The following is a 19,265-nucleotide window of genomic DNA, read 5'->3' on the forward strand; positions in this document are numbered from 1 at the left end:
GTCAATTCGGTTTATGTGAACCTTGTACAGGGTTATTCACGAGAGGGGTATTTCTAAATTTCTTTTTGCCACAACCCATTATACTATGGCGGACAAAAAATTTTGGCCGTCATTGTCTGTCAATTAAAAAAAAAAAAAAATTGTAATCCGTACTTTATTGTCATCATGATTACCGTCTTGATTATGAACGTTATTTTTTGGGTGGTAAATTTCAAAACTCAAAATTATTTTGTCATTTCTACCACACAGAACGTTTACCTCAGGTTATCTATGTACGATTGCCATAATTTTGTTCATTCATATCGGATTTTTGGAATATCTGAGCTTCAAACAGTTTAAATTGATTGTCAAAATGACAAGAATCGGAAGTGGGGTTACGATTCCTAAAGGTTTATATACACTTTACTTGAATGTCAATAGTACACATTGCAACAATATCTTGATTTCAAATTTTGAAAATAATTATAACTGAATCGACGATGGCTCTTAGTCCTGTCCAGTCCTGTCTCTTTGACGTTAAAGCAAAAAATCTTTGTCAATTCGAAAAATTTGTTTTTACAATAACGACCAAGACTGATATGCTCCTCATTTATGGAAAGACTGGAAAGAATTCTGTGGCCGCTGCGGATGTTTACAAGCCTATGGTAGATACTTCGAACACCTTTTACATTAACTTAATTTGTTAATTTATTTGTTGGATTTTGATTAAATTCAGGTTATCTGCCAATCTGACATTTCTGACAAATCTATCCAACTTACTTTGATTTCTAATTTAAAAGAAATAACATATTTGATTTAGTAGTTACTGCCATTGGTATTGTTGGTTGAGGCAAAATACAAATTCAGAAGTACCCCTCTCGTGAATAACCCTGTATACATATGGGTCTAGGCCAACTCGACACCAAACCTTAGAAGCAATAAACATTGACCGGCCAACTCGACACCAAAAAAAGCAGGTAGTTTTTAAAGACACCCCAAGGGATAGGCCAACTCGACACTAAGCGCCCACTCACTACTTATCTATATGATGCCCCCAGTAGAGGGTATTTCCTGAAGGGCAGACGTCTTTTCCGCATCAACCATTGCTTCTTATAACACCCCCATAACCGCAGGTACAATTTTGGTGTACTGCTTTTCCGCACTAGGAGTTCGAGAAAATGCACTTAAGTTCTTAAGGGGTGCGTTATAGACACTTCATAATTTTTGTTTGCTACGCACTATTTTATTTTAAATCGTTCTACCTTACACACCCAAATATGTATTAATATTTTTGTAAAAACTCTTCTTGAGTATCAATGTTTTATATACATAAAAATTCAGAGTATTAGAACGCAAATAATTGTAAAAACCAAAAAAGTAAAAGAAGCGGAGAAATTTGTATCTCAGAAAATATTTGAATATGACAATTGTCAAATATCAGAATATGATTATGTAAAATCTATTTCATATAGATAAATAGATATAAGATTAATATTTAATTAGTAGTCTTGTAGTTAATATTTAATTGTAAATGTCCTATAAAAATAACATTATATTTGTATATTATAAAAAAAAGTATTTCCTCATCTCATTTTATAATCCCTGATATATTCCCGCAAGAACTCTAGTCACTGGTTGCGATATTAAAGAGACCGTCCCAGGTAGACAGTGCCGAGTTGGCTTGACCGCGGTGCCGAGTTGGCCGGTTATCCATGGGCTACCGGTGCCGAGATGGCCTGTTGTACTTTATTGCAAATTTTACCTAGGTATAATAAAGTGCCGAGTTGGCGACCGCCCAAATAAGTGAACCGTATTCTAGCTTTGATCTAACAAACTCAAAAAACAACAATTTCCAACAGGCAATATCCCGAAATGATTTACAATTTCTGTAAATATAGCCTAGATTTTTAAATGCTGTCGAAGTGATTGAGTTGATGTGGTCAACAAAACTGAGACCTCTGTCAAATAGAATGCCCAAATCATCAACGCTTTCTTTTCTACTTAACAAAACGTCACCAATTGTTGAATTTTTTTGAAATACTTAATAATAACAATAAAGAAAATTTTAGAAGAAATTCGTCATACTTAGTAGTTTTTTGTACCAAATCTGCGAAATGTAAGAACAATTAAACGAGATGGAAAATCTTAGTAACGATTTATTAACTTTTAAAATAAATCTGGTAAACTACAATAAACGCACGTGACTTCACGTTATGCTTGTACAATGGCGAAGAGAGAATGTCTCCCTTCTTAACATTTTTAGCTTATATACTACCCCCATCCCCAATGTTTCACCACCGTCGCCACGTAAAGTGCGTCTATCGATATTTTGAAACGACTTTTTAAACACTAGTTAACATTTTGGGTCTCATTACTAGGGGATTATTTACCTACCCTGTAACAAAAACTCTCGATGGTACCTGCGGATTATTGAGGATCGGTTACTCACCACTTTTACGACAATCTTTGTTAGCGGGCAATAAACCACTAAAGGAAGCAAAAGGTCGTTTTAAAATATCGATAGACGCACTTTACACAAAAATGTTGCCGGGCTAGGGATATGACTATTTATGGTCATATCAACTATCACACTACCGTGTTTTCCACCACTTGGGCCGGAAGGGGTGAGGGTGTTCTCGCATCATCTTCCACGTCACCATCCACGTCGACTTGATGACGACGACGAATTGTATCGCATTATGTCGCAATTTCATGGAGTCGAAGATTTTCTTACAGAAAAGAATTTGTTTTTTTGTTAGGTATACTTTTTACTGAATTCTTTTTTGTGTACTGTAGGGTTGTACCGTACGGTTTTTGCCAAATATGGAAAGAACACCGCATTTGAGTGAGTTTGAAATGAATGGGGCTATTGGAATGCTTGAAAACGGTCTCCGCCATGCAGAATTAGCCCAATATTTTGGGGTTAGCCAGAGTATTGTGGAACCGGTTTGTTGAGACAAATTCTGGTAAACAAAGGCGTAGAAGTGGAAGAACGCAAGGTACAACAGCTCGACACGATCGTTATACGGGTGGTCCACAACTGGCTCCCCAGCGGGAACGTGCATATAATATAGGCAATTCTGAAGCTAAAATTCCTTTGCAAAAAAGTTCTTACTTTCTGCGTTGGGGAGATAAGAACGTTTGAAAGTGACCAATCACGAAATACCCCGCTCTGAGAAGTGACGGTTTGGGTAGTAAAAGTCAATAAGGGTCACGATCGCAAATCAAGCTTTCTGTCGCTACTGGTTATTATACTGTGACTGGAGTAACAATCTAAGCAAAAATTTGCGGAATTCTTATTATGCTATGAAACGTTTATTACGAGATATCAATATTTGAAAAAAAAGTTTTTAATTTTTGGAAACGAATTGAGTTGCAAGAAATTTTGTGTTTATTTTCTTGATATTTAGATAATTACTTACATGTGATTTTACAATCTTTTGACTAAGACTGTACGTGAAAGTAAACAGAAGCACACTGAATTTTAATTTTCATTGATTTCTGTTAAAGTAACTGTAACTGTAGTAAAACGTGCGATATGAGTGTAATGTTGCATACCGACGTCAATTATATGCATTTTGTTCACTTTTATTGAAACTAAAACAAATACATAACCTCAAAAACCGTGTTTTTCCACATATAATTAGCGATTACATGGAAAATCCTCGACCAACTTTTTTTGTAAATTCATTAGAAAATTCTACGATATCGATACTTTATGTGTGAAAAATTTAAGAAAAATTGGCCTTTTTGAAATATGTTTTTTATCAATTTTTATGGGACCATTGCTCGATTTCTCATAATGTTGGGAGCGGAGTGCTGAGCCGGCAACCCTGGACCCTGAGATGGGCACGGGGAACAGCGGCAGTGTGGAACAAGCAGTAGCCCGCTGTGGACCACAATTTACCCAATAACCAATAACTGTTGAATTACCTTCGTTGCTAATAAAAAGACCTTGATAGTACCGATTGTGTTGTTAACCAACGTAAACCCTAACATCAGAAGTGGGATCGAAAGAGAAAAAACTTTTTTGTGTGCAACCGTACGCGAAATGAGCACTTCGCGTGCCTAGAGCAGGCCGCGAAATTGAATTTCGCAGCCGTTGCCTTGACGACGGCCGTAAAAGTAAAAGTAATTTCAATATTTATTTATTATCACAATTACAACATATCTATCTCTATATTTGCGGTGTGATCTTACAAAATCTGGATTGGGTACAGTTAAAGTTTGATTTATGCCAGTTTTTGTGTCAGGATTTCATCCGGTTTGAAGTTCCCACCAATTTCAAATGGAGTGGTCGCCTCAAGAATGACGAGTCGGTAAAAAAGATCCCCCATTATCGATCTAGAACAGACACGTATGAATTAGGTTAATTTTACACCGGTCAAAAAGGGAAATATCTAGTAACTTGTAACATATCCTGAATCCTGAATGGCATCAACAGACATTTTGGTTTATTTGTCTCTTCGCACGGCATCTGATATTTTCACGATTAAAATAACCTAAAAGGGAGCAGATGATACAACTTATCATAAGAGAATTTAACATTTACCTGCCACAATAAATAAATTCTAGTAAATAGGTATGCCAATGCAACATTATCCGACACGGTTTTCACATTCTTCTTGTTACATCAGTCTCAAAGTCACTGTAACATTTTTTATATTGCTGTTTCGGTTGCTGCATATTTGCGGTATAAAATCTTACAAATTCTGGATTGGTGACAGTAAAAGTTCGTTTTATGCCAGTTTTTGTCTCAGGAACATCCACTATCAAAACAGAATGTTCATCCTTGATGTCATCGATAGACATTTTGGTTAGTTCGTCTCTTCGCATGGCTCCTGATATTCCCATGATTAAAATGACCTAAAAAAGGGCAGATTATACAGCAAATTGAGCTGGTCTCGCGTCAATACCTTAGACTTTTTCGCCTGATAACCAACTGACTTTTTTTCAAAAAAGGTACCAATTTCAGAAACTTCGTAACACCAATGCCATCCCGTATGTTCAGCGTGAGCTTCAACATTGAATATGTGCTCCATAAAGTTGAACTTTTCACAGTTTTTGATTTTTCCATTAAATAAGTCAAAACAACATTCTCCGACACCGTTTTCACATTATTTTTATTACACCGCTCTTTAAAGTCATTGTAACACTTATCGTACTGCCGTTTGGACTTTTCTGGTATTAAATTGGACACTGCACAATCTGCAATTGTTGGCTTTTGTAAATAGTTAATTTTAGTTCTTTTCATTTTTGTTTGGTTTTGTTCGGTTTAGTTTTAGCGCATAGTTTAATTTAGTTTTAAAAAATCCAATTCGAAAATAGTTGCACCCTCGGTCATTGGTTATTGCGCGTTAACCGATTCACAATTTCGTGCAAAATCGGGGTTGACGAAACCTCCCCCACCGGTGAAGGGCATTTTTTGGAAGAAAGAGAGACTTCGAATTTGACCGTCTTTGAGAACACACCTAGTTTCGTAATCATCGTCTTGTGTCGTGAAACCCACTTAATTGAAGTGGCACCGAAGTCCAAAATTATCGTCGAATTCCACCCATGCCAATCGGTCCATGGTCTCTTCGCGGTCCGCAAAAAAAAGGTAAGTCAATTTTGTTTTAACGAATTGTGGATCACGGAGAAAATCGAACAAAGCTCTTCGCTTAGGTAGGCTTAAGTCAACAAAAACTGACTTAAGTGCCCTGGAGACAAACATTTTTGAAGTGAAACTTTTTATGGGAGGGTCTTGAAATTCTGATCGGCAACCTTTTTGTGTGACGAAAAGTGGTGGGGGTAAACACTATTGGGTCGAGTGGGAGCAGTGTCTCTGTCTTTGTCATAGTAGAGTGCTCGGCGCTCCAATATATGCATAAAAATGACTTCCGTGGGGGTTTTGTTGTTACAAGCTGAATTATATATAAAAGAGAAGCTTATGTACTGAGGTTTCAAAATCCCAAGGCCGTCAAAAAACGTCCTGTTCCAAAGGGCATTAAACTTAAAAAGCGAGTTAGATAGATGATCATCAAGAAGAATAAATGACAAAATTTTTGATATATTTTTCACAAAAAGTTTTGTACAGCAAATATTTTTTTTAATATTTCTAAAATGGTCCGTGATTAAAGTTAACATTAGTCTCTTACGGGAGAATAAAATCGAACAAAACTTTAAACCCCAATATCTCAGTTTCAGATGGTTGAAAATCTAATTCATTTTACACAATTTTTTCGTTTCTATCGCGACATCTCTAAAACAAAAGCTCTAATCAAAATTTTGTATTCTTTATAAAAGTTTGTATTATCTTTTGTGTTCATACTAGTATCGGTTTTATAATTTTGTGAATTATAATAAAAAAGTTATATAATTTAATGCAATGCAATGTAAATTTTCGGCGATTCGCTATAAATCGCTAGTAGGCGTCCCCACCCCGATGAACCATCTTTTATTGCACTTTTCTCCGTAGCTCCATTGCGCTTCCACACATTACAGATATTATCACCGGATATTATGTATTAATTATTACTATTATTTATGTACTCATAACAATACCAGTATATAACTAGTATACTGGGTGCCCCAAAATTCGCGGAACAACATAGTAGTACGTTGTTAAGTAGTCATTAAGACATCAGGTAAAAATGTTTAAAAAAATCAATCTTCTTTTTTGTAGAAGATATGGACTTATTCGTTACTCTAAATGTGGCAACATTTAAAAACATTCCATGCATCCCAATAGTCTGCAAATATTTCATTTTTGTTGTATCCATGGAAATGAAAGGGAAAAATCAAAGCCATGTTGCCCTGCGCTATTTAAGGTAAAACGAACGTAAAATTACTACTTGGAAATGCTGGAAATAATGAAGAAAATAATTGCAAACCTGATCACAATCGTTCAGAATTATTAGGCCACTGGTTAGTAAAAGACAAATAGTCAAAATCTTTTTTAATATTTAAAATAAATGAGATCAAAGCTGCACCTTTTGAGCCTCCATATCTTCAAATCTAAGAGGTATAGAATTTTTTAATTATTTTTCTAGTTATTCTCTAACATGAGTTGACATTGCCTCATTGAGTTGTTCCGCGAATTTTGGGGCACCCAGTATTATAACAAATCTATCTTTATACAATATTTCAAATTTAACCAAGGGGTAGATAGAAACAAAATAAACTCGCGTAGAATACCAATCAATATAATATAAACATATTATAATAAATATGTATATAGCCTAGTTATGATACTGTTAAATACATATTGAATTCTAAATGAAACGTTTAAAGTTAATAAAATTTCACTGGTCATCAGAGCTTTCTGAATCACTTTGTGGAACTGGTGGAAGTGATGCGGCTGCTGTTATTGTTAATGCATTCCTGCAGGACTTCTGGGCCATGCACTTACAAGCACCTATGTACCCTAATGTACTTTTCTTTCATGTGCACACTTTCCTTGCACAATCTGAAATTACCAGATTATTAGTAGACCTATGAATGATTAGTAAAACAATATCTTACCTTTTTTGCACCCGCAAGAAGTTAAAACTGTTAATTTCTCTGGAAGTGGAGGCAATGTTGTTAAAACAGGTAAAACTTCGCCTTTCTCGTCCATATACCAACCGAATTCTTCAATTGGAGGTAATTGTGGACAAGGAACCATGGCATTCAGCCACACTTTAGTTTGATAATGCACTCTTAAGCAATGTGCTTAAGACCGTCCTTCGTTGGTGGTAGCTTAGGAAATGATGTCGAAGCTGCCATGAGTCCACGCAAGGTATTAGAGAAATCATTCACACCCACACTATTTAAATAGTATTTCTCCGACGATATTTTCGGTAATATGCATGACTTTGTCCTTAACCTGTACTCAAAAAATGCACATATTACGTCAATTAACACCTTGCGTGGACTCATGGCAGCTTCGACATCATTTCCTAAGCTACCACCAACGAAGGATGCTTTTAAGCAACATTGCTTAAGAGTGCATTATCAAACTAAAGTGTGGCTGAATGCCATGCTTCCTTGTCCACAATTACCTCCAATTGAAGAATTCGGTTGGTAAATGGAGGAGAAAGGCGAAGTTTTACCTGTTTTAACAACATTGCCTCCACTTCCAGAGAAATTTACAGTTTTAACTTCTTGCGGGTGCAAAAAAGGTAAGATATTGTTTTACTAATCATTCATAGGTCTACTAATAATCTGGTAATTTCAGATTGTGCAAGGAAAGTGTGCACATGCAAGAAAAGTACATTAGGGTGCATAGGTGCTTGTAAGTGCATGGCCCAGAAGTCCTGCAGGAATGCAATAACAATAACAGCAGCCGCATCACTTCCACCAGTTCCACAAAGTGATTCAGAAAGCTCTGATGAGTGATGACCAGTGAAATTTTATTAACTTTAAACGTTTCATTTAGAATTCAATATGGATTTAACAGTATCATAACTAGGCTATATACATATTTATTATAATATGTTTATATTTTATTGATTGGTATTCTACGCGAGTTTATTTTGTTTCTATCTACCCCTTGGTTAAATTTGAAATATTGTATAAAGATAGATTTGTTATAATATACTAGTTATATACTGGTATTGTTATGAGTACATAAATAATAGTAATAATTAATAAATAATATCCGGTGATAATATCTGTAATGTGTGGAAGCGCAATGGAGCTACGGAGAAAAGTGCAATAAAAGATGGTTCATCGGGGTGGGGACGCCTAGTAGCGACTTATAGCCAATCACCGAAAATTTACATTGCATTGCATTAAATTATATAACGTTTTTATTATAATTCACAAAATTATAAAACTGATACTAGTATGAACACAAAAGATAATACAAACTTTTATAAAGAATACAAAATTTTGATTAGAGCTTTTGTTTTAGAGATGTCGCTATAGAAACGAAAAAATTGTGTAAAATGAATTAGATTTTCAACCATCTGAAACTGAGATATTGGGGTTTAAAGTTTTGTTCGATTTTATTCTCCCGTAAGAGACTAATGTTAACTTTAATCACGGACCATTTTAGAAATATTAAAAAAAATATTTGCTGTACAAAACTTTTTGTGAAAAATATACCAAAAATTTTGTCATTTATTCTTCTTGATGATCATCTATCTAACTCGCTTTTTAAGTTTAATGCCCTTTGGAACAGGACGTTTTTTGACGGCCTTGGGATTTTGAAACCTCAGTAGATAAGCTTCTATTTTATATATAATTCAGCTTGTAACAACAAAACCCCCACGGAAGTCACAAAAAGCATATCAATGCACTCTACTATCACACTCACGGCATTTATCGATAATGTCCTCTCTTTGATTTGGAGGCTTAAAAATGAACAATGAGTTACGCATTTCGATATTGTTTAGTGTTATCGTTGTTTATAATTTATTTTCTTCATTAAAATATACAATTTTGTTGTGAATATGCTATTTAAAAGTGATTGATGAATAATTACAATGTTTCCCTGTAATACAAAAGTTTCACTTCTATCGTGCGTCTTTACGACACATTCTGTTTTTTTTTTGGTCCTTCGAGCCGGATTAGTCATAATTGGTCGTTTAATTGTGGCTTTTCATTGTTAAAAAAATTGTCAATCAAAATTTTCAAAATTCGTTTCATTGTCTCCAGCGCAGTGCAACTATTTTCCTTTCTCCTTGTTTGTTTAGTCATATCGTCGTCACCTAGTTAACAAATTTATCGTCAATTGTTTTAATCAATTTAAAACAAAACCAAACAAACAAAATTATTCGTTTCGAAAGCGTTGCATTAAAATTCGACATTTTTCTGGGAAACTACCTGGTTTTTCCCAACATCTGTTCGACAACTTGGGGTTTGGCCGGAAAAGGTCCGTCTCACTGGCATCGATTTTATTACGGTTCAATTCTAAGTACCTGTTTTCTTTTGTTCGTTCGCAAACACCGCATTCTATCGCAAAAACTCACAATTTTGATATTCAATTGACCAGCAAAAATGGCTGCAAAGGCAAAAGAGAATCGCGCCCAACGGGATTGTTTGAAGACGCAAATGTTTGAAATTTGGGAGGTTGCGAAATCTTCGCAGGAACAACCTTCTTTACGTGCGTTGTTAAAAAGACGGTTCGTTCGCGCCCAATCGATTTTTGAGAAATTTGAACCTCTGCACTCGGCAATTCTTGCACACACCGCGGCCCAATCTGAACCGGATTTCGCCGCGGAAGAACAAATACGCAGAGAATTTTTTGAAGCGTTCGATGAAATCGAAGCCATTTATATCAATCATTTTCCCGAAATCGATCGTCCAGCGTCAACAGAAACAAATCAAAGCACTTCGTCGTCGTCAAACTTACGCCTGCCGAAATTGTCGTTACGCAATTTTAATGGCAACTTCAGTGAGTGGAATTCTTTTATCCAGTTCTTTAATAACGCGGTTCACTCTCGGGCAGACGTGGCACAAATTGAAAAATTTCAATATCTACTTAGATGTTTGTCGGGGGAACCCTTGAACTTAGTGAAGGCTTTAACGCTGTCAGAAGAAAACTATCCGATAGCGTATAAGGCTCTTGTCGACCGATATGAGAACAAACGAAGGTTGTCATATTATTATTGGAACAACATTCAGGCATTGCCCAAGTTGAAATCAGAATCGTCACAGGGACTACGTGAAACAATCGACAAATTCACGGAAAATCGTTCAACCTTGCTGGCCCTAAATTTATCGCATTCGTTAGAGGATTTCATGTGGCTACAACTTTTACTCGAAAAACTCGATCCCGAAACGCGGAAACAGTTTGAGGCCGAAATTTGCTCGTTAGGACCAGCCGAGGTCCCGAAATATACTCAGCTGGCCGAATTCGTCGAAAGCCAGTGCCGAGTACTTGATTCGTTAGGGAATTCAAAATCGTCGTCAAATCCCAACTCCAAATCAAAAACAAAATCGGTTTTTGCTCGTCGACTCGTCCTCGCCGTCAACAAATTGCTCCATTTGTGCGGGAGACCACCACATATAAAGTGCGTCTATCGATATTTTGAAACGACTTTTTAAACACTAGTTAACATTTTGTGTCGTTTATGATGGTCTCATTACTAGGGGATTATTTACCTACCCTGTAACAAAAACTCTCGATGGTACCTGCGGATTATTGAGGATCGGTTACTCACCACTTTTACGACAATCTTTGTTAGCGGGTAATAAACCGCTAAAGGAAACAAAAGGTCGTTTTAAAATATCGATAGACGCACTTTACAAATGTCCCGACTTTGTGTCAAAAACACCTCGCCAACGGTTCGAAGTGGTAAAGTCACGGCGCGGCGCCTTTGTATCAATTGCCTTCGTTCGTCCCACCAATCAAAATCTTGTCCGTCGAAATCGTCGTGTCGCTCTTGTATGGAAAAGCATCACACTATGCTTCATTTCAACAAAAATTCCACTCAAAATTCGTCAACAACTTCGCAGCCCTCCAGTTCAAATTCGATCGAAACAAATTCGTCAGCGCCGAACGTAGCCAACTCGCAATTAACCACCTTGACCAGTTCGATCGGTAACAAAATTGTTCTACTAGCAACCGCGGTTATCGAGGTAAAAGATGTGCGTGGCAATTTTCATCGCGTCCGTGTCATCCTAGACAATTGTAGTCAGGGTAGTTTCATAACGCAGAAATGTCTTCGTCGTTTAGGGTTGCGTTTCACACCTTCGAAGATGCACGTGAAAGGAATTAATCCAGGCGCGGAATCCATTTCTCCTGGATTCTCAGAGTGTTTAATTCGGCCGCGCAATTCCTCAATCGAGCAACAAAAAATCATTGCGCATGTGTTGCCCAACATTACCGGCGATCAGCCATCCAATCCCGTGGACATTAGTCGTTGGAAACACATTTCAAACTTGAACCTCGCGGATCCGGAATTTAATAGTCCACATCGTATCGAAATGCTTCTCGGTGGTGACGTTTATGCCACGCTTCTTCGACCTGGGGTTTTGTTGGGTACAAACCCAGGTGAGCCCGCCGCGATAAACACCATATTCGGTTGGGTGATAAACGGCCCCGTAGATTTTCGCGTTCCATCGGTGGTAAACACTTACTGCACCATAGTGGAGCCGGAACCATTAGAGGTGTCTTTGAAACGTTTGTGGGAACTTGAGGAAGTGCCCAACGAAAGCTTCGCGAATCCCGATGATATTCAATGCGAAAGACTTTATGCGGCTTCTGTGACGCGAGGTGAAAATGGCAGATACACGGTCGCGTTACCGTTCAAAATTCAGAAAACGGAATTCCCAAACTCCCGCGACATTCCGGTACGTCGATTTCTCCTGCTGGAAAATCGTTTAATTCGAAACCCGGCCTTGCATCAAGAATACGTCCAATTCATGTGGGATTATTTAGATTCGAATCACATGTCTCGTGCGCCTCCTCTACCTGAAAATTCGGTTCAAAATTATTACATCCCGCATCATTGCATCTTGAGACCGGACAGCAGTTCGACAAAATTGCGCGTTGTCTTCGACGCCAGCGCCAAAGCGTCGAATGGACAGTCACTTAATGACACCCTGTATTCTGGACCCAAGTTGTTGCAGGATATCGTCAAGGTGTTGTTAAAATTTCGTTTACATCGTGTCGTGTTCACTGCCGATATCCGCCAGATGTATCGGCAAATTTTAATCTCTCCAAAAGATCGCAACTTTCAGCGTATTATTTGGCGCTCGTCTCCAGACGACGCATTAGAAGAATACGTTTTGAATACCGTAACGTACGGTATTAGTTCGGCTCCTTTCTTAGCAATCCGTACGCTGTTACAATTAGCTGATGACAAACAAGGACGCTTCCCTGGCGCAGCTGAAAATATCCGCACCGACGTGTACATGGATGACATTGTCACCGGTTGTTACTCGACGGCTGAGGCCCTTGAATTGCAAGACCAGCTAATAAAATTGTTGCAAATCGGACAGTTCGAATTAAGAAAGTGGGCAAGCAACTCGCCCCTCGTCGTCGATCATCTTGATCTTGATCCGAATCTACGCCAGGTCACTCTCGAATTCGATCAGGACAAATCAAATTCGCCCATCAAAATACTCGGCCTGCAATGGCTACCTTCTCCTGACACCTTTTCGTTTAAGGTAAATTTGAAAGATCGTGCTTGCACAAAACGAAACATTTTGTCCGAAGTTGCCCGAATTTTTGATCCGCTTGGTTTTTTAGCACCGTTAACCTTTTTTGCGAAACATTTAAAACAACACCTCTGGTGTCTTGGACTGTCCTGGGATGATGTTCCCCCACAAGAAGTAATTGACCGATGGGGACAGTACCTCGCTCAATTACCAGAGGTGTCGGAGATAAAAATAAATCGCCACTTGTCAATCGGGTCGCAGCTTTCGTGCGAACTACATGGTTTTTGCGACCCCTCAGAAATAGGGTTTGCGGCAGCGGTATATTTGCGTGTTACCACCGCGGACAATGAGGTGTCTGTCAATCTCGTGATGGCCAAAACAAAGGTTGCACCTTTGAAACGTAGATCGTTACCCCAATTGGAATTGTGCGATGCTCAACTCCTTTCAAAATTAATCAAGTATGTGCGCTCCATCTATGAAAGCGTTTGTAGTTTTGCTTCCGTGACCGCCTGGACCGATTCGATGATCGTCTTAGGTTGGCTCCGTTCATCCCCTCATAGATGGAAAACATTCGTGAGTAACCGCGTAGCGTACATTCAAAAAAAATCTCTCCCGCGTCCTGGCGTTATATCCGGTCAAGTGACAACCCCGCCGATTGTGCTTCTCGCGGGTTGCTTCCGGCAGAATTGAAAAATCATCCGCTGTGGTGGAATGGTCCCACATGGTTGCGTCAACACCCGGACAACTGGCCAATCGAACCTTCAACGGCGTCTCCTACCGATGTCACCATAATTAACAGTGAAACGCGCCGCGCTGTATTGTTAATTAGCACTGAAGATGCTGTCGATCTAGATCGGGTGATAAACAAATTTTCGTCGTTGTCCAAAATTGAAAATATCGTGGCATATCTCCTTCGGTTTGCAAACAATTGTCGTGTGTCAAACTCCACTCGTCGCTCCGGACCGATCACTAAGAACGAACACGTTGCAGCACTGACGATTCTTGTGAAACATGTCCAACGTTCGTCCTTTCAGGCTATTTTCCAAAAATTGAAAACCAATCAGGCTTTTCCGAAGTCGATTCAACGCTTAGCCCCCTTTCTCGATGAAGATGAAATCATTCGTGTCGGAGGTCGCCTCTCCAACTCCAGACTGTGTTTTAACGAAAAACACCCCGCGTTGCTTCCTCGATCGCATCGTTTTACTCGGCTCCTAATATATATATATTCGTATGAAGAAAATTACAATTAAAATTCGAAATTCATAAAATAATTATGGTAAATTATATGTTTTTAATTTGTTGTAGCCAATTTAGGGCGTCTTCGGTAAGTAGATGTAGTTTGGAGAAACCTTGCTGGAATTTAGTAAGGGGACATTCTTCCAAAATGTGTTGGATGGTTTCTTTTTCTGCACCGCATTCACAAGAAGGGTTTTCACGAATGTTCCAGTGAAACAACATATTATTGCATTTGCCATGCCCGGTTCTAAAACGATTTAATTTACACCAGATTTTCCTAGGTAGGTCAAATCCCGGAAGTTGTTTTGTAGGATCCTCAATTAGATTTTTATTGAAAATATCTACGTCTTGCCAGGCTGCTTTCCAATAGTCAGATTTGGAAAATGGTTCCATGAGAAATTCTTCTTTCCAAAGTGGTTTACGCGATTTTAATCTAAAGGGTGGTAAATTTGCCATGTCTTGTGTTATGGAGTACATGTTCGGTGAATTTTGAAATTTATCCCAAATTCGTTTTGTTACGTATTTTCTTCTAATATCGTACGGAATAATGTGCGCTAGGACATGTAGCCATGGTGTTGGAGTAGATTTTAAAGTACCCGTTATTATTCGAAGTGTGGTATTCAATTGAGCATCTATTTTGTTCACGTGTGCACTGTTCTTCCAGACAGGGCAACAATATTCTGCCGTTGAATATACTAGAGCTAGTCCTGTGATACGTAAAGTGTGTGCATTCGCTCCCCAACTTGTGCCCGCGAGTTTATGTATAATGTTGTTTCTCGTTTTCAGTTTCTGTCGTAACTTTTCGATGTGTAATTTGAAGGTTAGAGATGAATCAAGAGTTACTCCTAGATATGTCGGAGAATAATTATGCTTAATTGTAGTTTCGTTAAAGACTACTTTCAGTTTTCTATTTTTTTGGTTGTTTACGAGATGGAAACAGCAAACTTCTGTCTTTTGAGGATTTGGGCAAAGTCGCCATTTTCTGAAATATTTATTCAAAGGTATTAAATCTTCTGACAGTCGGTTTTCTACATTTTCAAAATTGTGATGTTGGTAAGCCATTGCTAGGTCGTCAGCATAGATGAATTTTCGGGAATTTGTTGGGGGTAAATCACTTGTATATAAATTAAATAAGATTGGTGACAATACTGAGCCTTGAGGTAAACCATTGTTGAGAAATCGAAATTTACTGCTTTTGTCTTCAACGAAAACCCTGAATTGACGGTTAGACAACATATCTTCTAAGAGTGAGACCATTTTTCCACAAGGTATTACATTATACAATTTATGTATTAGTCCATCTTTCCAGACGGTGTCGTAGGCTGCGGTGAGATCAACAAAAACAACTCCAGTCTTTAGACGTTTTTGAAAGCCAGATTCGATATAAGATGTTAGGGCCAGCACCTGGTCACAGCAATTTCTGTTTGGTCTAAAACCTGCTTGCTCTATTGGAAGATGTTCTTCTATTATTGGTGAAATTCTATTGTAGATAAGCTTTTCCAAAAATTTATGACATACGCTGAGTAGAGAGATTGGTCTGTAACTCGAAGCTTCATTGGCGGGTTTTCCGGGTTTTAGTATGGCAATAACTTTTGCTTTCTTGAATTCATTTGGTATTTTACCTGTTGAAACTATGTCATTAAAAAAAGACCTAAGCCAGTTTAAACCTATTGGTCCCAGGTGTTTTATGAATTCAGGATAGATGCCGTCAAAACCCGCAGCTTTTCTGTTCTTCAGTGTTTTACCTACTTCTTGCATCTCTTCTACACTAAATGGACGAGATAGTATTTCCGATGTTAATGCTGACTTTCTTTGTTTATATAATTTCCGTTTCATATTTCTAATTTCCCTTTTGTTTAATTTAATAGAATTTGAGACGTTAACCAGACGAGAAGCAACCGAATTTGGACTAATATTAGATTTAGATCTAGTAGTTTCATTAGCCGCTCCTAGTTTTCGAAGTAAAGACCAACAACTGCGACTAGAATGAGTGAAGTTCATGTTTTCCATAAGTTTGTTCCATTTTTCTTTAATTGAACACACTCATAAGGTTCATTTGCATCCCGGTTTGAAAACGTTACATTTCCTGCTATTACAAAACTTTTGGATATTATCTCCGCAAAGAACCGATCGGTAGTAGCGAGGTGTAACAAATGTTTCAAGGTGCGTCCTATACCGTTAGAACCACCCATGGCACCCTTACCGGCGCACCGAGTCCAGCAGTTAAAACACTTTCAATGCGTGGGTATCGACTTCGCGGGAGCATTTTCGGTTACGCAGATTCGCCGTCGGGGAGCGAAATCTTCAAAGGCGTACTTGTGCATTTTCGAGTGTTTCACCACAAAAGCCGTTCACTTGCAGCTGGTGTCCGATTTGTCGACGGAGGCCTTCTTAGCGGCCCTGCGACGATTCATCGCGCATTAGCGATTGTGGCACTAACTTTCAAGGGGCCTTCCGACAAGTGAAAAAATTTGTGCAGTCCGCGGCTGAGCGTGAAAAAATCGATTGGGATTTTAACCCACCTTCAGCTCCACATTTCGGTGGACTGTGGGAAGCCGGAGTGAAGTCTGTCAAGACTCATTTGCGTCGCGTTGTTGGTAGCCAAATTTTGACTTTCGAAGAACTGAACACTATTCTTGTTCAAATTGAAGCAGTGCTTAACTCGCGTCCGCTATGCCCGTTAAGTTCTGACCCCAACGATCTTACCGCACTGACACCGGGTCATTTTTTAACCCTAGCACCATTGACATGTTTGCCCGAGCCAAATTTGGAGCACGTCAAGCTCAATCGCCTCTCGCGCTGGCAACTTCTCCAGAGAATGCACCAGTCCTTTTGGGACCGCTGGCACCGCGAATACCTGCACACCTTACAACAGCGGTCCAAGTGGCATAAGCCTCAAACAGACTTGTCTCGGGGTACTCTATTTTTAATCAAGAATGACCAAGTTCCACCCTTGCAGTGGAATCTGGGGCGTGTCGAAGACATCCATCCCGGTGCCGATGGCGTAATCCGTGTCGCGACTGTCAAGACAAACGGCGGCAGCTTTCGACGGCCTGTCGTAAAATTGTGCCCTCTGCCTTCGTAGTAATAGAAAAATGCACTGCATTTTTGGCGAGCAGAATGTTGGCTTTTGTAAATAGTTAATTTTAGTTCTTTTCATTTTTGTTTGGTTTTGTTCGGTTTAGTTTTAGCGCATAGTTTAATTTAGTTTTAAAAAATCCAATTCGAAAATAGTTGCACCCTCGGTCATTGGTTATTGCGCGTTAACCGATTCACAATTTCGTGCAAAATCGGGGTTGACGAAACCTCCCCCACCGGTGAAGGGCATTTTTTGGAAGAAAGAGAGACTTCGAATTTGACCGTCTTTGAGAACACACCTAGTTTCGTAATCATCGTCTCGTGTCGTGAAACCCACTTAATTGAAGTGGCACCGAAGTCCAAAATTATCGTCGAATTCCACCCATGCCAATCGGTCCATGGTCTCTTCGCGGTCCGCATAAAAAAGGTAAGTCAATTTTGATTTAACGAATTGTGGATCACGGAGAAAATCGAACAAAGCTCTTCGCTTAGGTAGGCTTAAGTCAACTAAAACTGACTTAAGTGCCCTGGAGACAAACAGCAATATTTTTTAACTCTGGGGAAGTAGACGGAACAAAAACGTTGTAATTTTCTTGCGACATTTTTCCAATTTTTCTCAAAATGAATTGTTTTATTTATGTCGTTTCCATAGCGACATGGCAACATGTAGGCCGACTTTATTTTTATTGACAGTGAAGGAAATTTTATTTGTTCATTTTATAATTACAAATTTTCGGGTTGCACACAAAATGTTGTGTACACCTTGGCTACGAAATCCTTTGACGACTTCGAGATTGTCTTGTCTCGGCCGCAAAGCGGCCTTGACGACAATTTTTCTCTCGGTTCGTCAAAGTAGGATTTCGCAGCCTTGCTATACAAATAACTATTCTCGCCCATCCGTTTGGCCACGTTTAGTGAAATGGCAGAAAAGGAGGAAGAAAAAAGTAGGCCACGGACTAGTTCAAGCCGAAGACGGGAATCATCACCAGATTCCAGTCCTTCGAGCATCGAGTCCAAGAAAGCGAATAAGAAAAAGAGGAAGGGTAAACAAGGGCGATCCAAAAGAGAAGAGAAACGCAACCACGCAAAAACGAGTGACGAATTATTTTTCATTCGTGACACGTGAGATGAATCTGCGCACAAGACCAAACGTTAGAGCGGGGGTTGTTCGTCTCAGGCTACTACTTGTAGTACTGATAAAGTTGTTACTTATCGTTAGCTGCTCGTAGTGCTAAGATTTCTACTAGGTGCTGGGATAATACAAATACATATATGTACTATTGGGGACACGGAAAACTGGGCAGATATGTGATTCAGTTGTCAAAATTTCTAAACCATACCTAAGCTACTCATAACCAAGTTGACAGTTTTTTTGAAAACATCAATCATAATGACGGTAAAGGTGCATTTACATTGACACTTTTTGAAATGGCAATAACAGACTGCCCAGGATTCCATGTCCCTCATTGTACTACCTACAAATAACACTAAAGATTAGGTTTTTGCTGGAAGTGATTTGCCTTTTACCGAAATTTCAGAATTACAGGTAAATTATTTTTTGTGCTGCCGTAATTGCAATTGGCATTTTAAGTGGACGATTAGCGTGCGGCAATGGAAATGAGAAAACTCTAGTGCTGCAATGGACAAACAAGAAATCTAAGGCAAGAAAAAATAAACTAATTGTGGCAAATCAAGTATTACTGAAAGACAATTATGTCTCTAATGTTATAAAACAAAAGGTGCTTCGTAAATATTTAAAAAATGCCAAAATGTGTTAATTTTAGGTTTGGGGGGGTTTATTTAAAAAAAATTCGTTTGGTGATCTTGCAAGCTATAAAGTTGCGTTTGAATTTGAAATTCGAGCACTGACAGATTGACATTTGACATATTTAGTGCTAAAT

General features: G+C 38.6%; 2 protein-coding genes and 1 long non-coding RNA gene across 3 annotated transcripts; 2 read left to right on the plus strand and 1 right to left on the minus strand.

The window, feature by feature from the left end:
- Positions 1-7,142: 7,142 nt before the first annotated feature.
- Positions 7,143-7,752, minus strand: LOC138134000 (uncharacterized). The gene is made up of 2 exons (XR_011160604.1): positions 7,483-7,752; positions 7,143-7,426 (listed from the first exon to the last, which is right to left on the minus strand). It is a non-coding gene; the product is annotated as an uncharacterized lncRNA (long non-coding RNA).
- A 4,122-nt stretch (positions 7,753-11,874) lies between these two features.
- LOC138133226 (uncharacterized) lies at positions 11,875-13,150 on the plus strand. The gene is made up of 2 exons (XM_069051060.1): positions 11,875-13,059; positions 13,142-13,150. The coding sequence occupies exons 1-2, from the start codon at positions 11,875-11,877 to the stop codon at positions 13,148-13,150; spliced, it is 1,194 nt and encodes a 397-aa protein (XP_068907161.1).
- Positions 13,151-16,476: 3,326 nt separating this feature from the next.
- Positions 16,477-18,705, plus strand: LOC138133228 (uncharacterized). Its single transcript, XM_069051062.1, has 2 exons — positions 16,477-16,635; positions 16,682-18,705. Exons 1-2 carry the CDS (start codon positions 16,477-16,479, stop codon positions 17,369-17,371), a joined length of 849 nt encoding a protein of 282 aa, XP_068907163.1. The 3' UTR covers positions 17,372-18,705.
- Positions 18,706-19,265: the final 560 nt, after the last annotated feature.

The sequence above is a fragment of the Tenebrio molitor genome, chromosome 6 (genome assembly GCF_963966145.1).
Source record: "Tenebrio molitor chromosome 6, icTenMoli1.1, whole genome shotgun sequence".
In the NCBI taxonomy this organism is placed as follows: Eukaryota; Metazoa; Arthropoda; class Insecta; order Coleoptera; family Tenebrionidae; genus Tenebrio; species Tenebrio molitor.

Excerpts from the sequence above, each read along its gene's own strand:
- LOC138133226 (XM_069051060.1), top strand. The coding sequence starts at position 11,875 with ATGCTTCTCGGTGGTGACGTTTATGCCACGCTTCTTCGACCTGGGGTT.
- LOC138133228 (XM_069051062.1), top strand. The coding sequence starts at position 16,477 with ATGGCACCCTTACCGGCGCACCGAGTCCAGCAGTTAAAACACTTTCAA. Across the intron at positions 16,636-16,681 it reads AGTGTTTCACCACAAAAGCC|CGGCCCTGCGACGATTCATC; the intron begins GTTCACTTGCAG and ends AGGCCTTCTTAG.